Source organism: Simochromis diagramma, unplaced genomic scaffold (genome assembly GCF_900408965.1).
Source record: "Simochromis diagramma unplaced genomic scaffold, fSimDia1.1 OVJJ01000208.1, whole genome shotgun sequence".
NCBI classification, from domain to species: domain Eukaryota; kingdom Metazoa; phylum Chordata; class Actinopteri; order Cichliformes; family Cichlidae; genus Simochromis; species Simochromis diagramma.
The window spans coordinates 2,813,486-2,830,552 of record NW_024386789.1 but is presented as its reverse complement, the minus strand read 5'-3'; the positions used below and the strand labels follow the sequence as shown (position 1 = coordinate 2,830,552).

The 17,067-nt window shown below is 40.5% G+C and overlaps 3 protein-coding genes across 12 annotated transcripts; 1 reads left to right on the top strand and 2 right to left on the bottom strand.

The window, feature by feature from the left end:
* Positions 1 to 285: 285 nt before the first annotated feature.
* Positions 286 to 7,338, bottom strand: si:dkey-220f10.4 (tubby protein). Of its 3 annotated transcripts, XM_040023397.1 has the most exons (14): positions 7,189 to 7,338; positions 6,916 to 6,984; positions 6,733 to 6,831; positions 5,721 to 5,880; positions 5,354 to 5,584; positions 5,136 to 5,264; positions 4,838 to 5,014; positions 4,400 to 4,560; positions 4,149 to 4,310; positions 3,937 to 4,049; positions 2,758 to 2,872; positions 2,548 to 2,646; positions 2,282 to 2,453; positions 286 to 2,207 (listed from the first exon to the last, which is right to left on the bottom strand). In XM_040023397.1, exons 3-14 carry the CDS (start codon positions 6,772 to 6,774, stop codon positions 2,074 to 2,076), a joined length of 1,695 nt encoding a protein of 564 aa, XP_039879331.1. In that variant the 5' UTR covers positions 6,775 to 6,831; positions 6,916 to 6,984; positions 7,189 to 7,338; the 3' UTR covers positions 286 to 2,073. The 3 variants fall into 3 exon arrangements, with proteins under 3 accessions (XP_039879331.1, XP_039879330.1, XP_039879332.1); XM_040023396.1 differs by having other exon boundaries at positions 6,733 to 6,984; XM_040023398.1 differs by lacking the exon at positions 6,916 to 6,984.
* A 41-nt stretch (positions 7,339 to 7,379) lies between these two features.
* On the top strand, positions 7,380 to 11,781 carry ccdc189 (coiled-coil domain containing 189). Of its 8 annotated transcripts, none has more exons than XM_040023416.1 (9): positions 7,380 to 7,720; positions 8,374 to 8,431; positions 8,517 to 8,582; positions 8,672 to 8,835; positions 9,160 to 9,230; positions 9,342 to 9,458; positions 10,150 to 10,228; positions 11,258 to 11,332; positions 11,439 to 11,781. In XM_040023416.1, exons 2-9 carry the CDS (start codon positions 8,406 to 8,408, stop codon positions 11,591 to 11,593), a joined length of 753 nt encoding a protein of 250 aa, XP_039879350.1. In that variant the 5' UTR covers positions 7,380 to 7,720; positions 8,374 to 8,405; the 3' UTR covers positions 11,594 to 11,781. The 8 variants fall into 8 exon arrangements, with proteins under 8 accessions (XP_039879350.1, XP_039879349.1, XP_039879355.1 ...); XM_040023415.1 differs by having other exon boundaries at positions 7,380 to 7,735; XM_040023421.1 differs by having other exon boundaries at positions 7,383 to 7,720; positions 8,374 to 8,408; positions 8,522 to 8,582.
* Positions 11,782 to 12,908: 1,127 nt separating this feature from the next.
* phkg2 (phosphorylase kinase, gamma 2 (testis)) lies at positions 12,909 to 16,873 on the bottom strand. Its single transcript, XM_040023402.1, has 10 exons — positions 16,653 to 16,873; positions 16,303 to 16,414; positions 15,313 to 15,488; positions 15,159 to 15,213; positions 14,985 to 15,050; positions 13,932 to 14,095; positions 13,759 to 13,849; positions 13,519 to 13,672; positions 13,249 to 13,374; positions 12,909 to 13,154 (listed from the first exon to the last, which is right to left on the bottom strand). Exons 2-10 carry the CDS (start codon positions 16,395 to 16,397, stop codon positions 12,909 to 12,911), a joined length of 1,173 nt encoding a protein of 390 aa, XP_039879336.1. The 5' UTR covers positions 16,398 to 16,414; positions 16,653 to 16,873.
* Between the last annotated feature and the right edge of the window lie 194 nt (positions 16,874 to 17,067).

Here is a 17,067-nt window from a genome sequence, read left to right as displayed (position 1 = left end):
ACTCACCACTATCATTGTCACTGGTTGGAGAGGATGTGCTTTTTTAAGAGAGCAGCTGTTTATGAAAGCGTGTGAAAAGAGTTTAACCTAGCAGTGTTTCATATTACAGTCTGTCTGACTGTGCACTTGTTTGCAATTGTCATGAAATCTTTACCAGAGCCCGTTTAGCTTGTTTAGAGGAAGCAAAAGGTGAAGTGCTTTGGGCCGAGATGCTCCACAGCCCACCTGCTGAGGTGCATCTACAGTTTTAAGGTTACTTCATGTAGTAACTTTCTGAATGGGCACAAAGCTGGAAGACACAGCTGTCTTATCATCCAAACTCAGTTTGAATGACTGATGAGCTGATAAGCTGCAAAAACGGTGAAGCCTGAGATGCCATGTGACAGAAATGACTATATAAACACCTTTCACTGAGCTCTAAACCTACAGCGTAAGATATCCACTCATTTCTGTCAGACATTCATCTGCTTTAGGGACACAAATTTAAAACACACCTCTAAACACATATTTGTGTGTTAACATTTTCTGCACATTGGCTGTAAATGTCTAAACAGGATTAAGATTTTTACCTTTTGTATACTGCACATCAACATCTTTTGACTTTCATATAATATTTTTTTAAAAGTAGGTTTTCTTTGCTATTTATTCCTGAGTTGTTTTATTCATATTTACAGAAAACAGTACATTTACGTGCTCTTCCTGTGGAATCTAGACAGCAAAAAGCCACGCAGTCCAAGTTTGCATGCCTTAATCAACCTTTAAGCCACCACAGCACTTTCTATATCATTATTATTATTACTTCAATTTAACAAGTAACCTGATATTAGAGTATGCTAATTATTGTGCAACCTGCAAGGGTGTTGTGCAACATGCACTGAGAGCAGATTAGCTGAAATTGGGGTTGTGTACGCCTTTGGTGAAAGATGTTACAAAAGATAAGAGCTGATGGTGAGTTTCACGGCTTCCTCTAGGGTTCATGATTTTGTTTATTTACAAATGTGTAAACACACTCTAGCAGACTGAATCTCACTTTAGCTGGATGTGTCTCGTTCATCATGCACTCGTGTTTTTTTTACGGCCTGAGGGCCCAGTTACATAATGCATCGCCTGCTTTACTTGTGAAGTATGCTGCAGCAAGTATTAGTAGATATTGTGATGGGAATACCCGCAAACATTTTTTTGCGCTATAATACCATTTCAACAGGAAATGAATAAACACAGCATGGCAATGTATAAATGCGATTGCAGAGGTTAGGTTTCAAAAATACCTGTTTACCTCTGATCGTCTTACCTTACCACAGAACGAAACTGAGGCTTATTTTTACTAACTGAAACCCAAATGACTTCTGTCCCCCCCTTTTTCCTGTTAAGCAGCATTAAAACTTGCTTGAGATCAGCAATGGTGATGGTCCTGGGATGGAACTAGTGTTTGAATCTTTATATTGTGCAAGAAGAGAAATCTGCAACGTGCTGCAGTTCTTCTACATCTGATACAGTTTTTTTCCTCTGTTTTTAGTACTTTGATAAAAAAAAAGTTTCCTTTTCGTGATAAACACTCTGAGATGATAGCAAACAGCTAGAGATGTCACATGTAATCACACTGATACAAATCTGAGAGGCTGATTGAAGCTGCAAAAGTTGTACTAATCAAGTTAATGGAAAAGTCCACAGGCTGATAACACTGTGGGCTTTTTTTGTCACGGAAAATATCAGCAATGTAATGTTTAAATAATAAAATTCATTAAGTAAACATAAAGAACGATTAAATATTTTAAATATGACTCTTCGCACACTTTTAATACTGTTAATACTGTTAATCAATATTTAATGGGTAGTTTTCACATGGTAATCTTTCACATTTGAAAAGTTCTTTGCACATCTGAGAAATATGAAAAGTAAACCCTTATTTTAACAGTGGTGATAAAATAGTAAACAGCCCTATAAAATTAGTCTCCTCTGATGTCTGTGGCATATTAAATGTATATGTTAGTGTTACAGTCCGGCAGGATACAGAACATGAAAACTGATCCTGTGTGGGGATCTCTTTAAGCACTTGAGGCACACCAGCATCGCTCACTCGCAGGCCAGCTTGCCATCAAAGGATGAGAGGGTGATGGCAAAAGCTTGCAGGGCACACATAGGGAAACTGTAGTCCATAGAGAAGACGTCCTCAGCTACGCGGCCAAACTGCATCACGATGTAGTCCTCTGGAAAAAACAGGAGGGCATTGAAGTTAATGAGCCAAATCGTTTCTCCAGAGACGGACAATAAGTCGTCCTACCATTGTCAGGGTGGATGATCTGGAAGTTTTTGACAGAGGCCTGGGTGACACGTCCGTGAAAGTTGAGCACGTACGACTGAGTCTGTTCGTTCCAGCTCGGGGATTTGTTCACCAGGGTGACCAATTTGTCCGTGTTGCCATTTGCATGGCGGGTCAACAGAGTCTCCAGGTCCTGGAATAAGAGGATAAGATAAGTTGATCTGAAATAATTCACTCCTATCACAGGTTTAATAACACTGTGAATGAGTTTTATGTTTTACTTATACATTTTTGGGCCGGATGACCACTCTTTCATCATTCTCCAGCATGCCAGGGATGAGCACCGTCATCTTCCTTGGACCCTTGAGACCCAGCACATTTGTCTCCTGGAATGTGATAAATGGTTGTGATGCATGTTGGAAAGCTTTGTCTGTTCTGCAAATAGCATCCATATGTGTGTGTGTGTGTGTGTGTGTGTGTGTGTGTGTGGTACCTACGTAGCAAATTGCTGCTAGCTCTTGCCTCACTGATTCACACTCTTTTATGAAAGGTTTTTTCTCCGGGTTTTCACCTCCATCATAGACTGTGAACTTTGTACCTAGCACATTTGACCTGAAACAAATGAGTCCTATCAGAATCACGATCTAAAACAATTTGAGCTAGCACACACACCACAGATGCTTTGATGCTCACTTATTTTTTCCGGTAAGTCAGCATTGCAGACCTTTTTAGGGAAAAGGCCAGAGTGGTGACAAGTGCTTTTAAACCCCAACTATTAGCCGGGCTCACTCTTCAGATGGCTGTCAGTTCACTTTGGTCCAGATTGGAACATCAGCAATCACAGATGGAGTGCAGTGGCTTTTTTTTTTTTTTTTACACATTCGTGGTGCTCTCACACTAATCTTATGGTGCTTTTTCTTGAGTTCTTTATGTCTGTAGCTGGAGCCCCCCCATGTGTCATAGATTCTATTGGAGGGCAAATGATTTCTGGCTAAGCCAGACAGGTTACTGTGCATTTGAAGTGTTAAGGAACAGTTGTTAGACATAAGGCAACTGGGCACGTGCCTGACACGAGCTCTGAGTATCATAAAGGAAATGTGAAGGAGTGTGTACTTTGGTAGTGGTGAAGTGGGAGATCTGTGCAAGATATATGACGGACGCTGCTCGACTGAAGCCAGTTTACTTTAAAACCACGCAGATATTTCATACCTCTCAAAGAAGCAGTCAGCTGGTATAATAAAGCAGACCCTTTCCTGCTCTGTTCAGCTGTCATGAGAACAGTTTGACCATATGGCATGTAAGAAGTGCCAATCCATCTTACTGGAGGTGCTTTGGAGGTGTGAAACGCCTCCAGATTACCTTAACAAACTTACAGCGAGAGTGCCAAAGGTCGGCAAGGCTGTGAATGCTGCGGATAAGACAATTCTTTAAAGAAAGCAAAGTAAAAATCACAACTTTTACTTTGCTTTACTTTTACTATAACTCGCTGAATTAATTTTTATGAAAAACCTGAATTTTCTATGTAAATAAAAAGGTTTAAAAAGTGAGTTCAGCTGTCCAAAGATCTCCAAGGAAACTTGGGATGAAAATGACCGAGGTTACAACCGATCAGAGCTGTGGCACAAGACCAAAAGACCGGATCATACTAGATTTTTCATTTTAAATGGTGAAATCACCTTAGTTTTCCTATGTAGGAGTTTGTATCTCTGGATAGATTTGTGGGGTCAGTAGAGATGAGATAGTTGGATGTTTTGCACTTCTTTCTCTTTCGGCCCGCCATTAGAAACACCTAGAGGTGGCACAGTGGTTAAACAGAGGGAGAGAATGATGCTTTGACACAAATACGACAGCAAAATGAAATTACTGTAGCTAAAATCAGTGTACCAACCCTCTTTCCATCCTCTTTCTCCATGTGGAGGTAGTAAGTTGGGTAAATGCCCTTCTCCATGCCTCTCCTGTCCCTCGTGACCCTGCACTGGATCGTCACATCTCTAGGAGCAGGACGTAAGGCAAACTTCTCAAGATCTTCCACTGATATTGGAGAAGTTGGCTGAAAAGAGAAAGGATGTGAATGATTTTTTGAGATCTTTTCCATTTGTTTTTTGTTTGTTTTTGCTTCTTGCGCCTGTAACGTCTTACTCTTTCATTAGATTCACTGGCTGTAGATGAACTCTCCCTGTAGTTGGAGTTCAGGGACGCTAGACTTTGTGTAGTTTTCTCTGCTTTGTGTGACTTTTTCTCTTTTTTCTCTTTCTCTTGGACCTCCTCGTCTTTGCTCTCGTCACTTATTTGGCATCTGGCTATGGAGATAAACAATGACAATGTTCTTTTATAAAATTTTAAAGAACCGGGGATCATACAGAATACCTCCAGATGTTGATTCTGTTAATCTGGACGTGGCGTTTTGTGGGAGAAACGTTTCGTCAGTCGAGACTGAAGAAGTCACTTGGATGAGTGACGAAACATTTCTCCCACAAAACGTTACGTCCAGATGAACAGAATCAACTTTTGGAGATTTACTTTCCTGGATGATTGAGAATGCATCAAGACATCATACAGAACAGATTTTTCTCTCACATGTGTCCAGGTCTTTTTTCCTTTTAGGTGTTTGAGAAGCATTCCTCTGAAGCCCATCTTCTTCTTCTTCTTCTTCTTCTTCTTCTTGTTCAGCTTCACTTTGATCTTGTTTAGTCTTCTCTGGGCTTACCTCTGCTGACACTGCTTCAGACGTTAAAGCCTCCTGTAGGTTCTTCTCTGTAAAAGAGCAGACATTTGCATAAAGCTTGATGTGAAGCTCCTTTAATTTAATGGAAGTGGGTTTTTTTCTTGTTAGATGCAAAGCTCTTAGAGTGGAAGTGTGAATTTGTTTTATTACTTTTGCGCTCTTGTTTGGTTGTCTTGTTTGTCTTCGGTGCGTCGACAGAGTCTTTGCTCTTCTTCTTTGTTTTTTTCTCCTTCTTCTCCGTGTCTTTTTCTTTCTTCTTTTCCTCTGTCTCTTCCACCTCTGAAAAAGCAGTTAGTTGCTGATCAATAGGCGTCTGTAACGAACAGCGTTCATCAATGCACGGGACAGTTTCTTACATCACCGCTTACGTTTGGCTTTGTCCTTTTTCACATCTTTCTTCTTTGTCTTTTTCCCTTCCGCTTGGGCTTCGTTGGCCCCTTCGTATTTCACCTCAGGCTCTCTGTCAATCTCCAAGTTCATTTTCTTGGGAACGACTGGCTTCTCTGCAGGCATCTCATCTAACTCCACATTTGCTGTTGAGTCACCTTCACCAAGTGTAATCACATCCAGTGGGTTATCATGGGCATGCTCAACTTGATCTTCAAAATAAGCAAAAAACAAACAAACAAAAAAGATTTATAAATGTTGAAAAAATAAAAAATAAAATCACACATTGTAAAGACATGTTTAGTTTTTTTTTAATGGTTTATTCTAATTAATTATTCTAACACCAACCACTAAGAGAAGTGCTGCTCAGTGATTGGCTGATCAACAGAGGCGTCTCATCAGAGTGGACAGCTTTGTGCTTTCGATTCTTCTCTCGAGTGTCCCGGTTGGTCAACACCATTTGAGAATCAGCTCTCTTCTTCTGCTGCTTCTTCATCAAAAGGGTTCGCTGTGGGTCACACATCAGACAAACTCAGTCTCTACACAGTGTTCACACATGGACATATAATTACATAGATATGGCTCCAAATGGGCTCTTGAGAGTCATTAATAAAACGATGTTCTGCTTTCTCTCTCATGTAACTGAATTCAGTTCAATTCAATTTTATTTATGTATTGCCAAATCAACAACAACAGTCACCTAAAAGTGCTTATATTTAAGGTAAAGACCCAACAGTCAGAGGACGAGCACTTGGCAACAGTGGGAAGGAAAAACTCCCCTTTAACAGGAAGAAAGCTCCAGGAGAACCAGGCTAAGGGAAGGGCTCTGGGAAGTTAGATGGTGAGTTGTAGTGGTTTTAATTCTGGACAGCCTAAATGATTGCTCATGCACCTGCATTTTCGCAGTTTCATTTTCACAGTTTACTACACTAATACTGCTAGTTCTTAATTTAGGATTAGTACTTTACTACTATGGGTTACGTGCTGACGTGACTACTATAGGGCATATATGTAAAACTTAAATAGATCAAAACCGCATACTGTATAGCATAAACGGGCCTGGGACTTGAAGTTTAGCAGCTCAGGAAACAGCAGGTGGTTCTGACACAGACTGTGACCTTTTCCAACTGGAGAAATATTTTTTTTAATGTATCTATTTTTGTAAAGCTATGCTTAAATTTTAGTACTTGTGAGCAACAATTGACAAAATTTTAGTGTTTGCTCCAGTCTCACTGTGACAGTCTTGCATGCTTTTTACAAAATGGTAAAACCTATGTAATGTTTGCAATTACAATTCTTGTACCAGTGGACACTAGAATATATAAAAGATATATTTAAATTATAATCATTGTATCTTCACCTGGTTGTCCAGCTTCTGTTGTCGTATGTCGGGCTCCTCCATGTCCGGGTAAAACCTCCCTATTAACTGATGAAGCAGTCAGTAGATGAATCAGAGTATCTGCAAACAAAAGATGAAGTCCACCATCAACGCTCAAGGTGAGAACAATTAATAAATGTCGACTGTGTCCAGAGAAAAACCCACTACGTGCAATTAAGGACGGAAAGCGGGTGTTTGATTGTGCCGCCCAGCTCCATCTGCCAGTCTGTCCACCTGCGTGCAGCAGAAGGCAAAGTAGATTAAATGGGGATAATGTTCTTAAACTACACAGCGGCAGCTCAGTCAGGGTGACGAGCAGCCTGTTGAACAGGCTTTCCATACTACTTCATGAAGATGTTAAGGCCTGCAGCAGAAACGTGAGGCAAGAGAAACAGGAATGTGGTGCCCCCATCCACTCCCAGCTCCTCCATCACTTACCCCGTAAACAAACACGGAAGCCACAGCAGTCGCACAGATAGCCCCCAAAGCTTCTCGCTATTAGGTTTGCTATGCATCGCTTTGGATTCAGTTAATGACACACCCCCCCCCCCACAAAAAAAAACATAAACATAAACAAAAAACAAAAAAATAAAAGCACAGCAGCTGTCGACAGAAAACTCAGGCAGGTTTATAGCGTTGCCATGGTTACAGCTTCACGCAGCGATGGAGAGCTTAAAGAGAGTTACCAAACCCAGCATCTTTAATTTTCTTTTATTTATCACACAACAGGCTGGCTCATTACATCTTTCGCCTGCAATTTTTTTTCTCTCTGTTTATTTTTAGATTTAACTTTCGACTCTTCATCCTGCATTATGTTGGCACTACGTTTGGCATAACGATCCGAAAACATACAGCCAAAGGTCGTTAGCCTCCTATTTTCAGCCACAAGAACAAGAAATCCAGCAGCAGATGGATGACTCCCACAGAGCGCTGATCTCATCATCATGGGTTTAGCCGAGGACTTGCAAATGTACCAAGTGATGAGGTTTTTAATTAATTCATTATTATTGTTTTGGTTTTCTTTTTGTTTTGTTTCGTTGTGTGTGTGTGTGTGTGGGGGGGGGGGGCACTTCACTTTACATTAAATTATAAGATAATAACAAATCAGTGCGGCTCATGCCGTTACCTTTAAGAGCATTGCTGCATAAATAAGATCTATTAAATTATATAACATGATGTATAATAATGTGATAAACAATAAACAAATGTTTATTTAGTTGTTTTATTTTGTAGGACACTGAACCGGAAAAAGAAAAAAGTGGCCTGTTGCTAGGATACAGGTGGCTAACAAAACGGAGCATACTCCAGGCAGATTTATTTTCTGATATATTTTCTTTAAACTGTAAAACATGTTTTGAAGTCTGTCCATTTTAACTATAGTTAGTTATTTCACCTAAAGAAATAATAACTTTTAAAAATGGATGGGACAATTAAGGTATGCTCTTCAAGTTTTATTCGCTGCTTCTGTGTTCGGTTCTCTTTACTTCCTACTCATTTAGCCTCTGTTAATTTAAAAAAAACAATTTTGGCATAAATATTCATGTTACATCTTACAATTGACAGAGCTTTTATTATTATTTGTAATGGATTACAATGTATAAAAAGCATCGTTTTCTTTTGTAGCTACCACATGACCTGAAAGCTAAAGTGATGTTATGGTGAGAGCTGGGTCACACACACGGTGCAGATCATTTTCGTTAGCTTCCATTTTATTTACACTTTGCCTGCCTGATTGTAATATTTATCCATGAATCTATTTCCCTCAGGACAGATGTAAGCTACCATGATATGGAAGAGATCAACAAAATGCAATCCATTCCCGATCTGGAGAGGTTTCTGTCACTCATTTATAAACAATAATCACTCAATTATAGGGCACAGACGTTATTTAGGGGGGGTTACTTATTCTCCTCTGTAACAGTGCTCTGTGCAGTGTGCTTCGAATTGACCTCCCTGAACCCAGAAAGGGAGTTCTTCTGGAGCTGTACGTTCAGACGGTGCTTTTCTGCAGAGAGCACAGCTTCAACAAAGAACAAACGTCTACTCTCTTGTCCATTATCAAGTCAATTCATGAAGCCAACGTGGGTAAGCAAAGTAGCTTTATCTTAACTATGTGTAGTCAGCAAGGCGGGGGTCTATGTGGCTTTGAAAATGATGTGTTTAAAATCAAAACAGTACAAATGATCTCTTCTCCTCACAACATTTGTTTAGCGCAGACTCAACTCTTCTGTTAAGTCTGTAAAAAATACAGTATTTAGGCAATTGAAGGAAATACTGTACAATCTTATGAGTCAGTGATTAACTCAGTAAGATTGTTGACCTAGTGTCACGTGACTTGCATCACCACCATTAAATGCCAAAGTATCCTTTAACTTTACATGACATGTGTCTGAACCTCCTTTCTTGCAGAAACTCCACTCAATAACTCGGAGCAGTGTTTCAAGTACTGCAGGGAGCTTCTGTTATGCCACTCAGTCAGGGTGTGTGCAAAATTTGGCAGTCACTGTTTCATTTTCAAACTCATACAGATCCACGATTGTAATGCTGATTCATAGTGTGTTTGTGTGTGCGTGTGTGTCTCCCCTCTACAGCGGCCTCCGTTCAGCATCAGCCTCTTCAATGCTGATGAGGTTAACCGTGTCTTAACATACATCCTCAACAACTACATGAAACACTACAAGCTATATAAATATATCTTTACCACACAGGTAAATGTCATGAATTAACTGACTTGAGTTTTCAGTATTTGTCATTAGGTAAAGTAAAATGTATTTCTAAAGCACATAGATTGTATTTAGTGCTACATGCTCGTTTGTGAAATAATAAATTATATCACAAATATACAAACAAACAAATATAGAATAGAATAGAATAGAATAGAATAACCCTTTATTGTCATTGTCATACAAGGAAATTATGGGTGCTCCACGACAGCTGTGCAGGAGTAAAAATAAATAAAATAGTAAAGACATCAGGAATATATAGGAACAGAAGAGATATATACAAACTAGAGGAATATGTATATATGTATGTACAAAGCAATAGAAAGGCACACAATGGAGAGCAAAGTGCTTGGAGGTAGTGCAAAGAAAAGACTTGGTCTGAATAGATTCTGAGTGGCTAGAGGTGGGTGGGTGTGTTGTGGGGGATAGTGTTAACAGTCTGAATGGCCCAGGGCAAGAAGCTGTTAGTGAGTCTGGAGGTGCCTACCAGGGGTCACCTGTAATGGCCCTGGTTTTTCCTGAGACAGGAGGATCTTGTGATGGCCTCCAGGGGTGGCAGTGGGCAGCCAATGATTTTTTTGGGCCATGTTAGTTACCCTCTGTGCAGCTTTCCTGTTCTCAGTAGTGCCCCCTGTGTACCAAATACATTTTAAGTAAGTTTTTTTTCCACCAACAGGTGAATCTCGATCTGTCTTTGAGATACTCTGGGATGCTGGATATTGGATCCCCTACCGTGGAGGATTCTTCTGCGCCAGGTAAAAAGCAAAGTTTTTAGTAGCATTAAAGTTACATATAGCGAGGGAGAGCAATTGTATTTTATTCTTGCCTTTATTCTCCCCTGTTCCCTTTTTTCTTTCTCCCTCTTTCTTTTACCCTCCTGCCTGTCAGCTTAGACAATGCCATATCACACACATACTGTATTAACAGAAATAACACGAATAGAAATGAATAAACAAAAACAGATAAAAGTAACACACGAAGAAGAGCCTATAGAGAATTTACAGAGTTCATCTTGGAAAAGCAAACGTGTTTGGCACAAACAAAGCTGTCAGACAATGAAGACAAAAAAAAGGAAAAGCAATCTGAAATCATACAGTGTTAAGATAAGAAAGAAAGTAAATTCAGATGTTTTCAGTCGCATTGCCACAGATGCATAAAATGAAGCAACAAGCTACGCAGTCTGCCTTTACAAACATTTGTGAAAGAATGGGTTGCTCTAAAGAGCTCACTGAATTTGAGCGTGGCGCTGTAATAGGATGTCGCCATTGCAACAACTCATTTTGTAAAAAAATTTCTCTCATACATATTCTACCATCACCTGTAAGTGAGATTATTGCAAAGTAGACGCTTTTAGGAACTGCAGAAACCCAGCCAATGCTCTGCTGGCTCACTTAACTGCAGAGCTCTGACCCTTCTCTGGAATTCTCACCAGTACAGAAACAGTATGCCGGGTGCTTCATGGCATGGATTTCTTTGTATATCTGGCTCAGGAATTCAGTTCATGTAGTGTATAAAAATCGTCTTCTACCTCTTTGCAGTGACTACATGTGTGATCCAATCTTGCACAGTTGTGGTTGGAGTGAAATTGGATCAGATGTACTCTTGCAAAACATTCTTAATCTCCTTTTCACTTCCTGTGGAAATGAATATTAAAAGAAAAAAAATCTCCTCCAATCCAACACCTGCCTTGTTATGTGTTGCATTAAAAATGGGATATTTAAAAAAAAAAAAAAAAAAAAAAAAAATGTACTGAGCTATATTTATTATTACTTTTATCCGACCAGGTGTTGAGAATGAGACAGAGGCGGAAGATGGGACGTCTTCTGAAACACAGCAAGCCTCCATCGCAGCCCCAGCAGGTAAAAATCATGGCAGCGCAGCAGTTATGCTGCAGGCGTAACTTTCACAGTCCAACACAGCCCAAGCAAAGTCATGCAAGGAACGGCTTCATTTCCTCTCTTTCAGGAGCCACATCTGAGCTGAAGGCGCTGATAGAGCAACAAGTCAGAGAGCAGATGATGCTTGTGTCTGGGCAACTAGATCAGCGGATTAAAGAAAAAGCATCTCAGCAAAACAGTGCTTTAGATTACTCACAGAACAGCCACAAAGCCAAAAAATAACACACTTTTTTTTGCCCCATCTAGATAGGCGGTAGATTTCAAATAAAGCACTCCTGCAAAGCAGCACGATTAAAACATTTGTTTTATTGTCAATAAAACCATTTTTCTCCATGTACAGCACAACATACTTTATACCTGCATTTATATAATTACATGTTTTTTTTCCCAAACAGGCACTTCCAGGAAATGAAATAAACGTAATTCTCTCTAGATGAAAGAATGAACTGAGTTAGGAATGGTGCTTGTTAGTTTTACAGTCGCAAACGATGTTCACAGTTAGTCTTGAGTGGGTTTCCTGTTGAGGAATGCTTGCATGCATGAAACACGACAGAAACACTCCAAATATTTAACTTGAATATTTCACACATGTGCCCCAGTGCTGACTCGTAATACTGGCATATATGTAAATCTGAGCTTTAACGCAGCACTTCTATGTACCTGTATGTGTCTAATAAAGGAGACTTATTATGCTTTTTCCTTATTTTCTGCTGTTTTTGTAGTATTACAATGTTAGGTGTTGTATTAAAGTTTCAGGTAATAAGGAAGAAAGTTGGCTTAATGGTCGTGTGGCCTGAAGGTCTGCACTAATGCGCAGTAAAAGACATACAAGTGTTTTTATGAACCGTGAATCATGCAAAGCTACTCAATATGAGCATACTAGGTCCCCTAGAAATAACTAATCTGAGTGCTTTGATTTCCACTTAACCTACACAGTGCTTAGAAATGCATTCTCTACATCAGAGGGGTCAAACACACAAACTGTGGGCCACACGTCTTGTAAGTCGTTAAGAGTGACACTTAATTTCACCATCATCTGTTTAGTAAATGTAGGATTTATTAAATACATAATTGTACTCGCCGCTAAAAGAAAAGGAACATTTTTAAGATTTTTTTAAAATAGATTTTTATTATGAAACACTTTCACTTGCGATCAAATTGGGCTGCATGTGGCCCATGAATTAAAATGAGTTTGACGCCACTGGCCTACTCAGTTATAACGGACGATTAACACATAAAATCCTAAATGTATATTATGATGAGTTTTACTAAAGAGATCGTGCAAGGTGTCCTCAACGGCAAATTGCACTGCAAACCGGATGACCTGACAGGGAGTTTCAGACAACAACAGATAAGGAATATTAAGTGGTGCATACTTATCTTGAACTTTCAGAGCCACGATGCGCATTAAGGCACACAAAGATCCCCCGTCCCTGCATTCCTTATCTTGAAACAGTAACTCGATGGAGCAAACACCGCAATGACAGCACATGCAAACGGATACATAAAAGCGTTTTTGAGTGACGAGGTTGACCTTTTATGTTTCAAACTCCTCCAGCTCTAGCAGCATGATCTTAGCAGTGTTCTGAAAGAGGGCTGCTCGGTTCTGCTGCTCCCCTTTCTTGACCCAGTGCCCGTAGATCCGGAAGGCGCAGCCGTCGATGAGCTTGCGCACGCCGCGGATGGAGTAAGGATCCCTCGCCAGCACCTCTCGGGTTAGCGGCCGCACCCTGCGGTAGTGGCTGTACATCCTGATGCAGGCGAGCACGCTCACTATCAGAACCTGGATGCATGGAAGCATGTGGAAGTTATTTCCTTTTTCCACAGACAGTTTAAATCAGCGGCAATAACAATGCTGGGCTAACACAGCGGCTCACCCTAAACGTCTTTCTGGGGCTGAAGAGCCTCACATCCTCCCGCTGGTACTGCCTGAAGAAGGAATGGGCCAAGGCTTGCTCAGCAGTGAGACGGTTAGCTGGGTCCACCACCAGCAGCCTGGATATCTGAGTATCACAAGCACAAAGATTACAGAAGTACACATGAATGATTTAAGAGATGCAAATACTGCAATATGATTTGTTCTTTGCACTGAAAATGTCAATGTTAGGGTTGCTGCAGTACAGAATAAGCTGACTGTATGAGCTTACCAGATCCTTCACAGTGTCAGACCGGTCGTCCCACTCTGGGGAGCTGAACTGATAGCGACCCTCCATTATCATCCTCAGCATCAGCATCTGCTTACGGTGCCAGAATGGAGGCGAGCCGGCTAGTAAGGTGAAGAGGATGACTCCACAGGCCCAGCTTAGAAACACACACCATGCAAATGTTAGAAACGGCAGTGAGAAGTAGCACGTTTGTAAATCTCCGCCGAACAAAGACAGACTCACAGATCGACCTCCTTGCCGTAGCCTGGGTGCATTTCATCCATGGAACACTTTAGTATTTCGGGCGCCAAATAACCAGGTGTCCCACAGAGCTCTGATTATAACAGAAAAGATCGTTTTAAACTAATAATGGATGAACACTTGTCACAGGATATGCTCATGATCCACAGCCATACCTCGAAGCTTCTCCCCAGGTTGTAGCTGCACGGAAAAACCAAAGTCAGAGAGTTTGATATGGCCATAATCGTCCAGGAGAATGTTCTCCGGTTTCAGATCCCGGTGTACGATGTTGAGGGAATGAAGGTATTGCACGGCCTCCAGCAGAGCTCGCATCATGCTCCTGTAAAGAACCGAATACACACATTTGATCCGTGTAAAATAGATTTCGTCCGAGCGTGTCTAAGGTTCAGAGTAAACACTGTGTAATATGTTTGTGTAATTTTAATCATATCTTTGGCTTGATTATTCATGGGATACACAACATTGCTGGCTTCACCAAGTGATTAAAATGATTGGGTATAAAATGAAAATCTTAGAGAATCAGAGCTTCTCAGAAATAAAGATGGGTAGAGAGTCAACAATCTGCAAAAACCTGCATCTAAAAATTGTGAAGCAATTTTAGAATAATGTTCCTCAATGAGTTGCAAAGACTTTGAATACCTCATTATCTACTATACATAATATGAACTCCCATAACCTCAACTCAGAGAATCTGGAGAAATCTCTGTACGCAAGCAACAAAGCTAAAAAGCAGCACTGCGACTGTGATCTTGCACATCTGGAAAGGCAACATCTGTGATGAAATGTATATACAAGTTTTAGAGCAACATGTGCTCCCATCCAGACATTTTTTCTGGGAAGGCCTTGCATTTTTCAGCAGGACAATGCTAATAACAAAAACTACAAAACTACAACAACCACCCCAAAAACATGAGTGTTTTTCTTTTTTAAAGCTGCAGCTTTGAGGCTTCGGCTTTTTTGATGTGAGATTAAGTTGGGCTGCGTGACACGAGATTAAAAGTGGGTGTCGACACCAAACGTGTGATTATATTTAGATATTCAGCAGCTCTTTAACGCAGAGCTGCTCGCTGGATAACTTTTAAATAAAATCTTGAAAGGCGGCATATTTTGCAATATGGTCTGCAGAAACAGAACTTTATGATGTGCCCAATGCAAAATGCTGCTAGTATTAATTAATACAGATATAGTGCAGTCATGCTGCGGCTCACCTGGTTTCCTTCTCACTTAGGGTAACTTTTTCTGTGAGGTAGTCAAACAGCTCTCCACGTCTCATGCTATCAACAAAAGACAGCAAATTGACAAATGTTGTTGAAAAAAAATTGAATTTCAGGTTGGGAGTGTAAAAAGAATTTAGTTTAATAGTTTTTTGTCCTCATACTCACAGATCAAACACCAAAAATATGAATGTAGCAGACTCATAGGAATCAATGAGGGTGACTAAAGGGAATGAAAAAGAAGAGAACTTTAACACTTACCAAACTTTATGGAAAGAAATTTTATGATTCCTTAACAAAAGGAGAGAGAACAGCAACGTACTGATGGAGGGGTGTCCCTTCACCATGTTGAGCACTTGGATCTCTTTCAGCGTGGAAATTTTCACCTCCTCCAACTGCTGGATTGTCATCTTCTCAGCTGTGATCTCGATAATCTTCACGGCCAGCTCCTGGCCCGTGTGTCTGTGCACACACCTGCGCACCACACTGCTCACACCCCTGACAATGAGCATACAATACAGTGCATTTTCAACATTATTAAAAAATGACACGGTATTAAAAAATGTACACAGTAGCTCTGTGTACAGTATTTGTGCACAGTATTTACCCCGTTCCACTTACCGGTACATGTTTCAGATCATTATACTCATTTTAATATTAGACAAAGATAACCTGAACACACTTTTGTTCCACTCTTCTTAGAATTCAGATGTGGACTTGCTGGTGTGTTTTGGATCATTGTTCTGCTGCATAACCCGTGTGGGCTTGAGTGTCAGTGGCTTAACAGACGGCTGTACATTCTCCTTCTGGATCTTCTGGTAGAGCGCAGAATTCATTGTTTCATCAATTATAGCAAGTTATTGAGGTTCTGAGGCAGTAAAGCAGCTCCTGGGGCAAGTTAGGCCCACAGTTCTTTAGATGTAGCTCTGGGTTCTTTTGTGACGTCCTGGATGTTGTCGGTGGCATCTTGGAGTCATTTTAAGGCCGGCCACTCCTGGGAAGGTTCACCGCATTTTCAGGTTTTCTCCATTTGTGCACAATAATGGCTCTCACTGTAATTCACTGGAGTTCCAAAGGCTTGTTTTTGTAACTCTTTCAAGATTGATAGATGTCAGTAACTTTTTTCCCCACCTTTAATAAACAAAAACTGCATTTCGAATTTATTTGGGTTATCTTTGTCTAATATTTAAAATTTATTGATGATATGAAACATACAGTGTAACAAATATGAAAAACAACGACAGCAACAAACAAATCACGATGGATGCTTTTTAACAGCATTGTATATCTCAGGCTATTTTGGTTGACTTACCTGCCAATCACCTCTTTAGGATCATACTTCTGATAAAACTCCTTGGCCCCCACCCAGTCTGGTAGTTCGTCCCCAACAACGATGTCTTTGGTCATGTTTACAGCTTATGGAGCTGTTAAAACAATAGTCACGTGTCTTAGTTTGTACCAGTGGTTCTGAATAAACAGGAACTAGTTACCTAACTCTTGTGCCCTTAGCTTTAGTTTAAATTTAGTTAGCAGGTCAAACGTGTATACACACATCTCCTCGATCTATTGTTATTTAGAAGTCCATCAAAACGGTTAGGTAACTGTCTTTGCTATGGCCTTGATACAGCAGCAGGTTCACTGACCGAACAGGAAGCTACTCACCATTTATGCAATCAAACGACAAGACAGAGAGGGAAACGAGGAATCAGGAAGCCCTCTCAGGTCGAGGAATCTATAGTGAAGCCATAACGTGTGCGATTAAGCGGCTACAGTAACGAAATTAGCTACCGTTAATGTTAACAGCAGTTAGCTATCACCTGAGCACTGTTTACATTCTGGTCACAGTCCTGGAAGTTATTATTACAGTGTGCCGCAGGAGCGCCCCCGAGAGGCCGGAGGGGACGTGACAGCATGGTTTGCATTTTTGAGGTCTCGAATACACTCTCCAGATAAATTCGAGTAGCTGCACTTCAAAACACCGTATCCCAAGGAAGTAGTCCGTGTTTTGAGTGATTTTCTTAATTTACAACTTGTTGTTACCAACGGGAATACTTAATCTTTACATTATGTGAATTGC

Excerpts from the sequence above, each read along its gene's own strand:
- si:dkey-220f10.4 (XM_040023396.1), bottom strand. The coding sequence starts at position 6,774 with ATGGAGGAGCCCGACATACGACAACAGAAGCTGGACAACCAG. Across the intron at positions 5,881-6,732 it reads AACAGAAGCTGGACAACCAG|CGAACCCTTTTGATGAAGAA; the intron begins GTGAAGATACAA and ends TGTGACCCACAG. Across the intron at positions 4,561-4,837 it reads GAAAAAAGACCTGGACACAT|CCAGATGCCAAATAAGTGAC; the intron begins GTGAGAGAAAAA and ends TTATCTCCATAG.
- ccdc189 (XM_040023414.1), top strand. Across the intron at positions 8,409-8,516 it reads AAAGCTAAAGTGATGTTATG|GACAGATGTAAGCTACCATG; the intron begins GTGAGAGCTGGG and ends TATTTCCCTCAG. Across the intron at positions 9,231-9,341 it reads TGTTATGCCACTCAGTCAGG|CGGCCTCCGTTCAGCATCAG; the intron begins GTGTGTGCAAAA and ends TCCCCTCTACAG.
- phkg2 (XM_040023402.1), bottom strand. The coding sequence starts at position 16,397 with ATGACCAAAGACATCGTTGTTGGGGACGAACTACCAGACTGGGTGGGG. Across the intron at positions 14,096-14,984 it reads CTAAGTGAGAAGGAAACCAG|GAGCATGATGCGAGCTCTGC; the intron begins GTGAGCCGCAGC and ends GGTTCTTTACAG. Across the intron at positions 13,673-13,758 it reads TACGGCAAGGAGGTCGATCT|CTGGGCCTGTGGAGTCATCC; the intron begins GTGAGTCTGTCT and ends TGTGTTTCTAAG.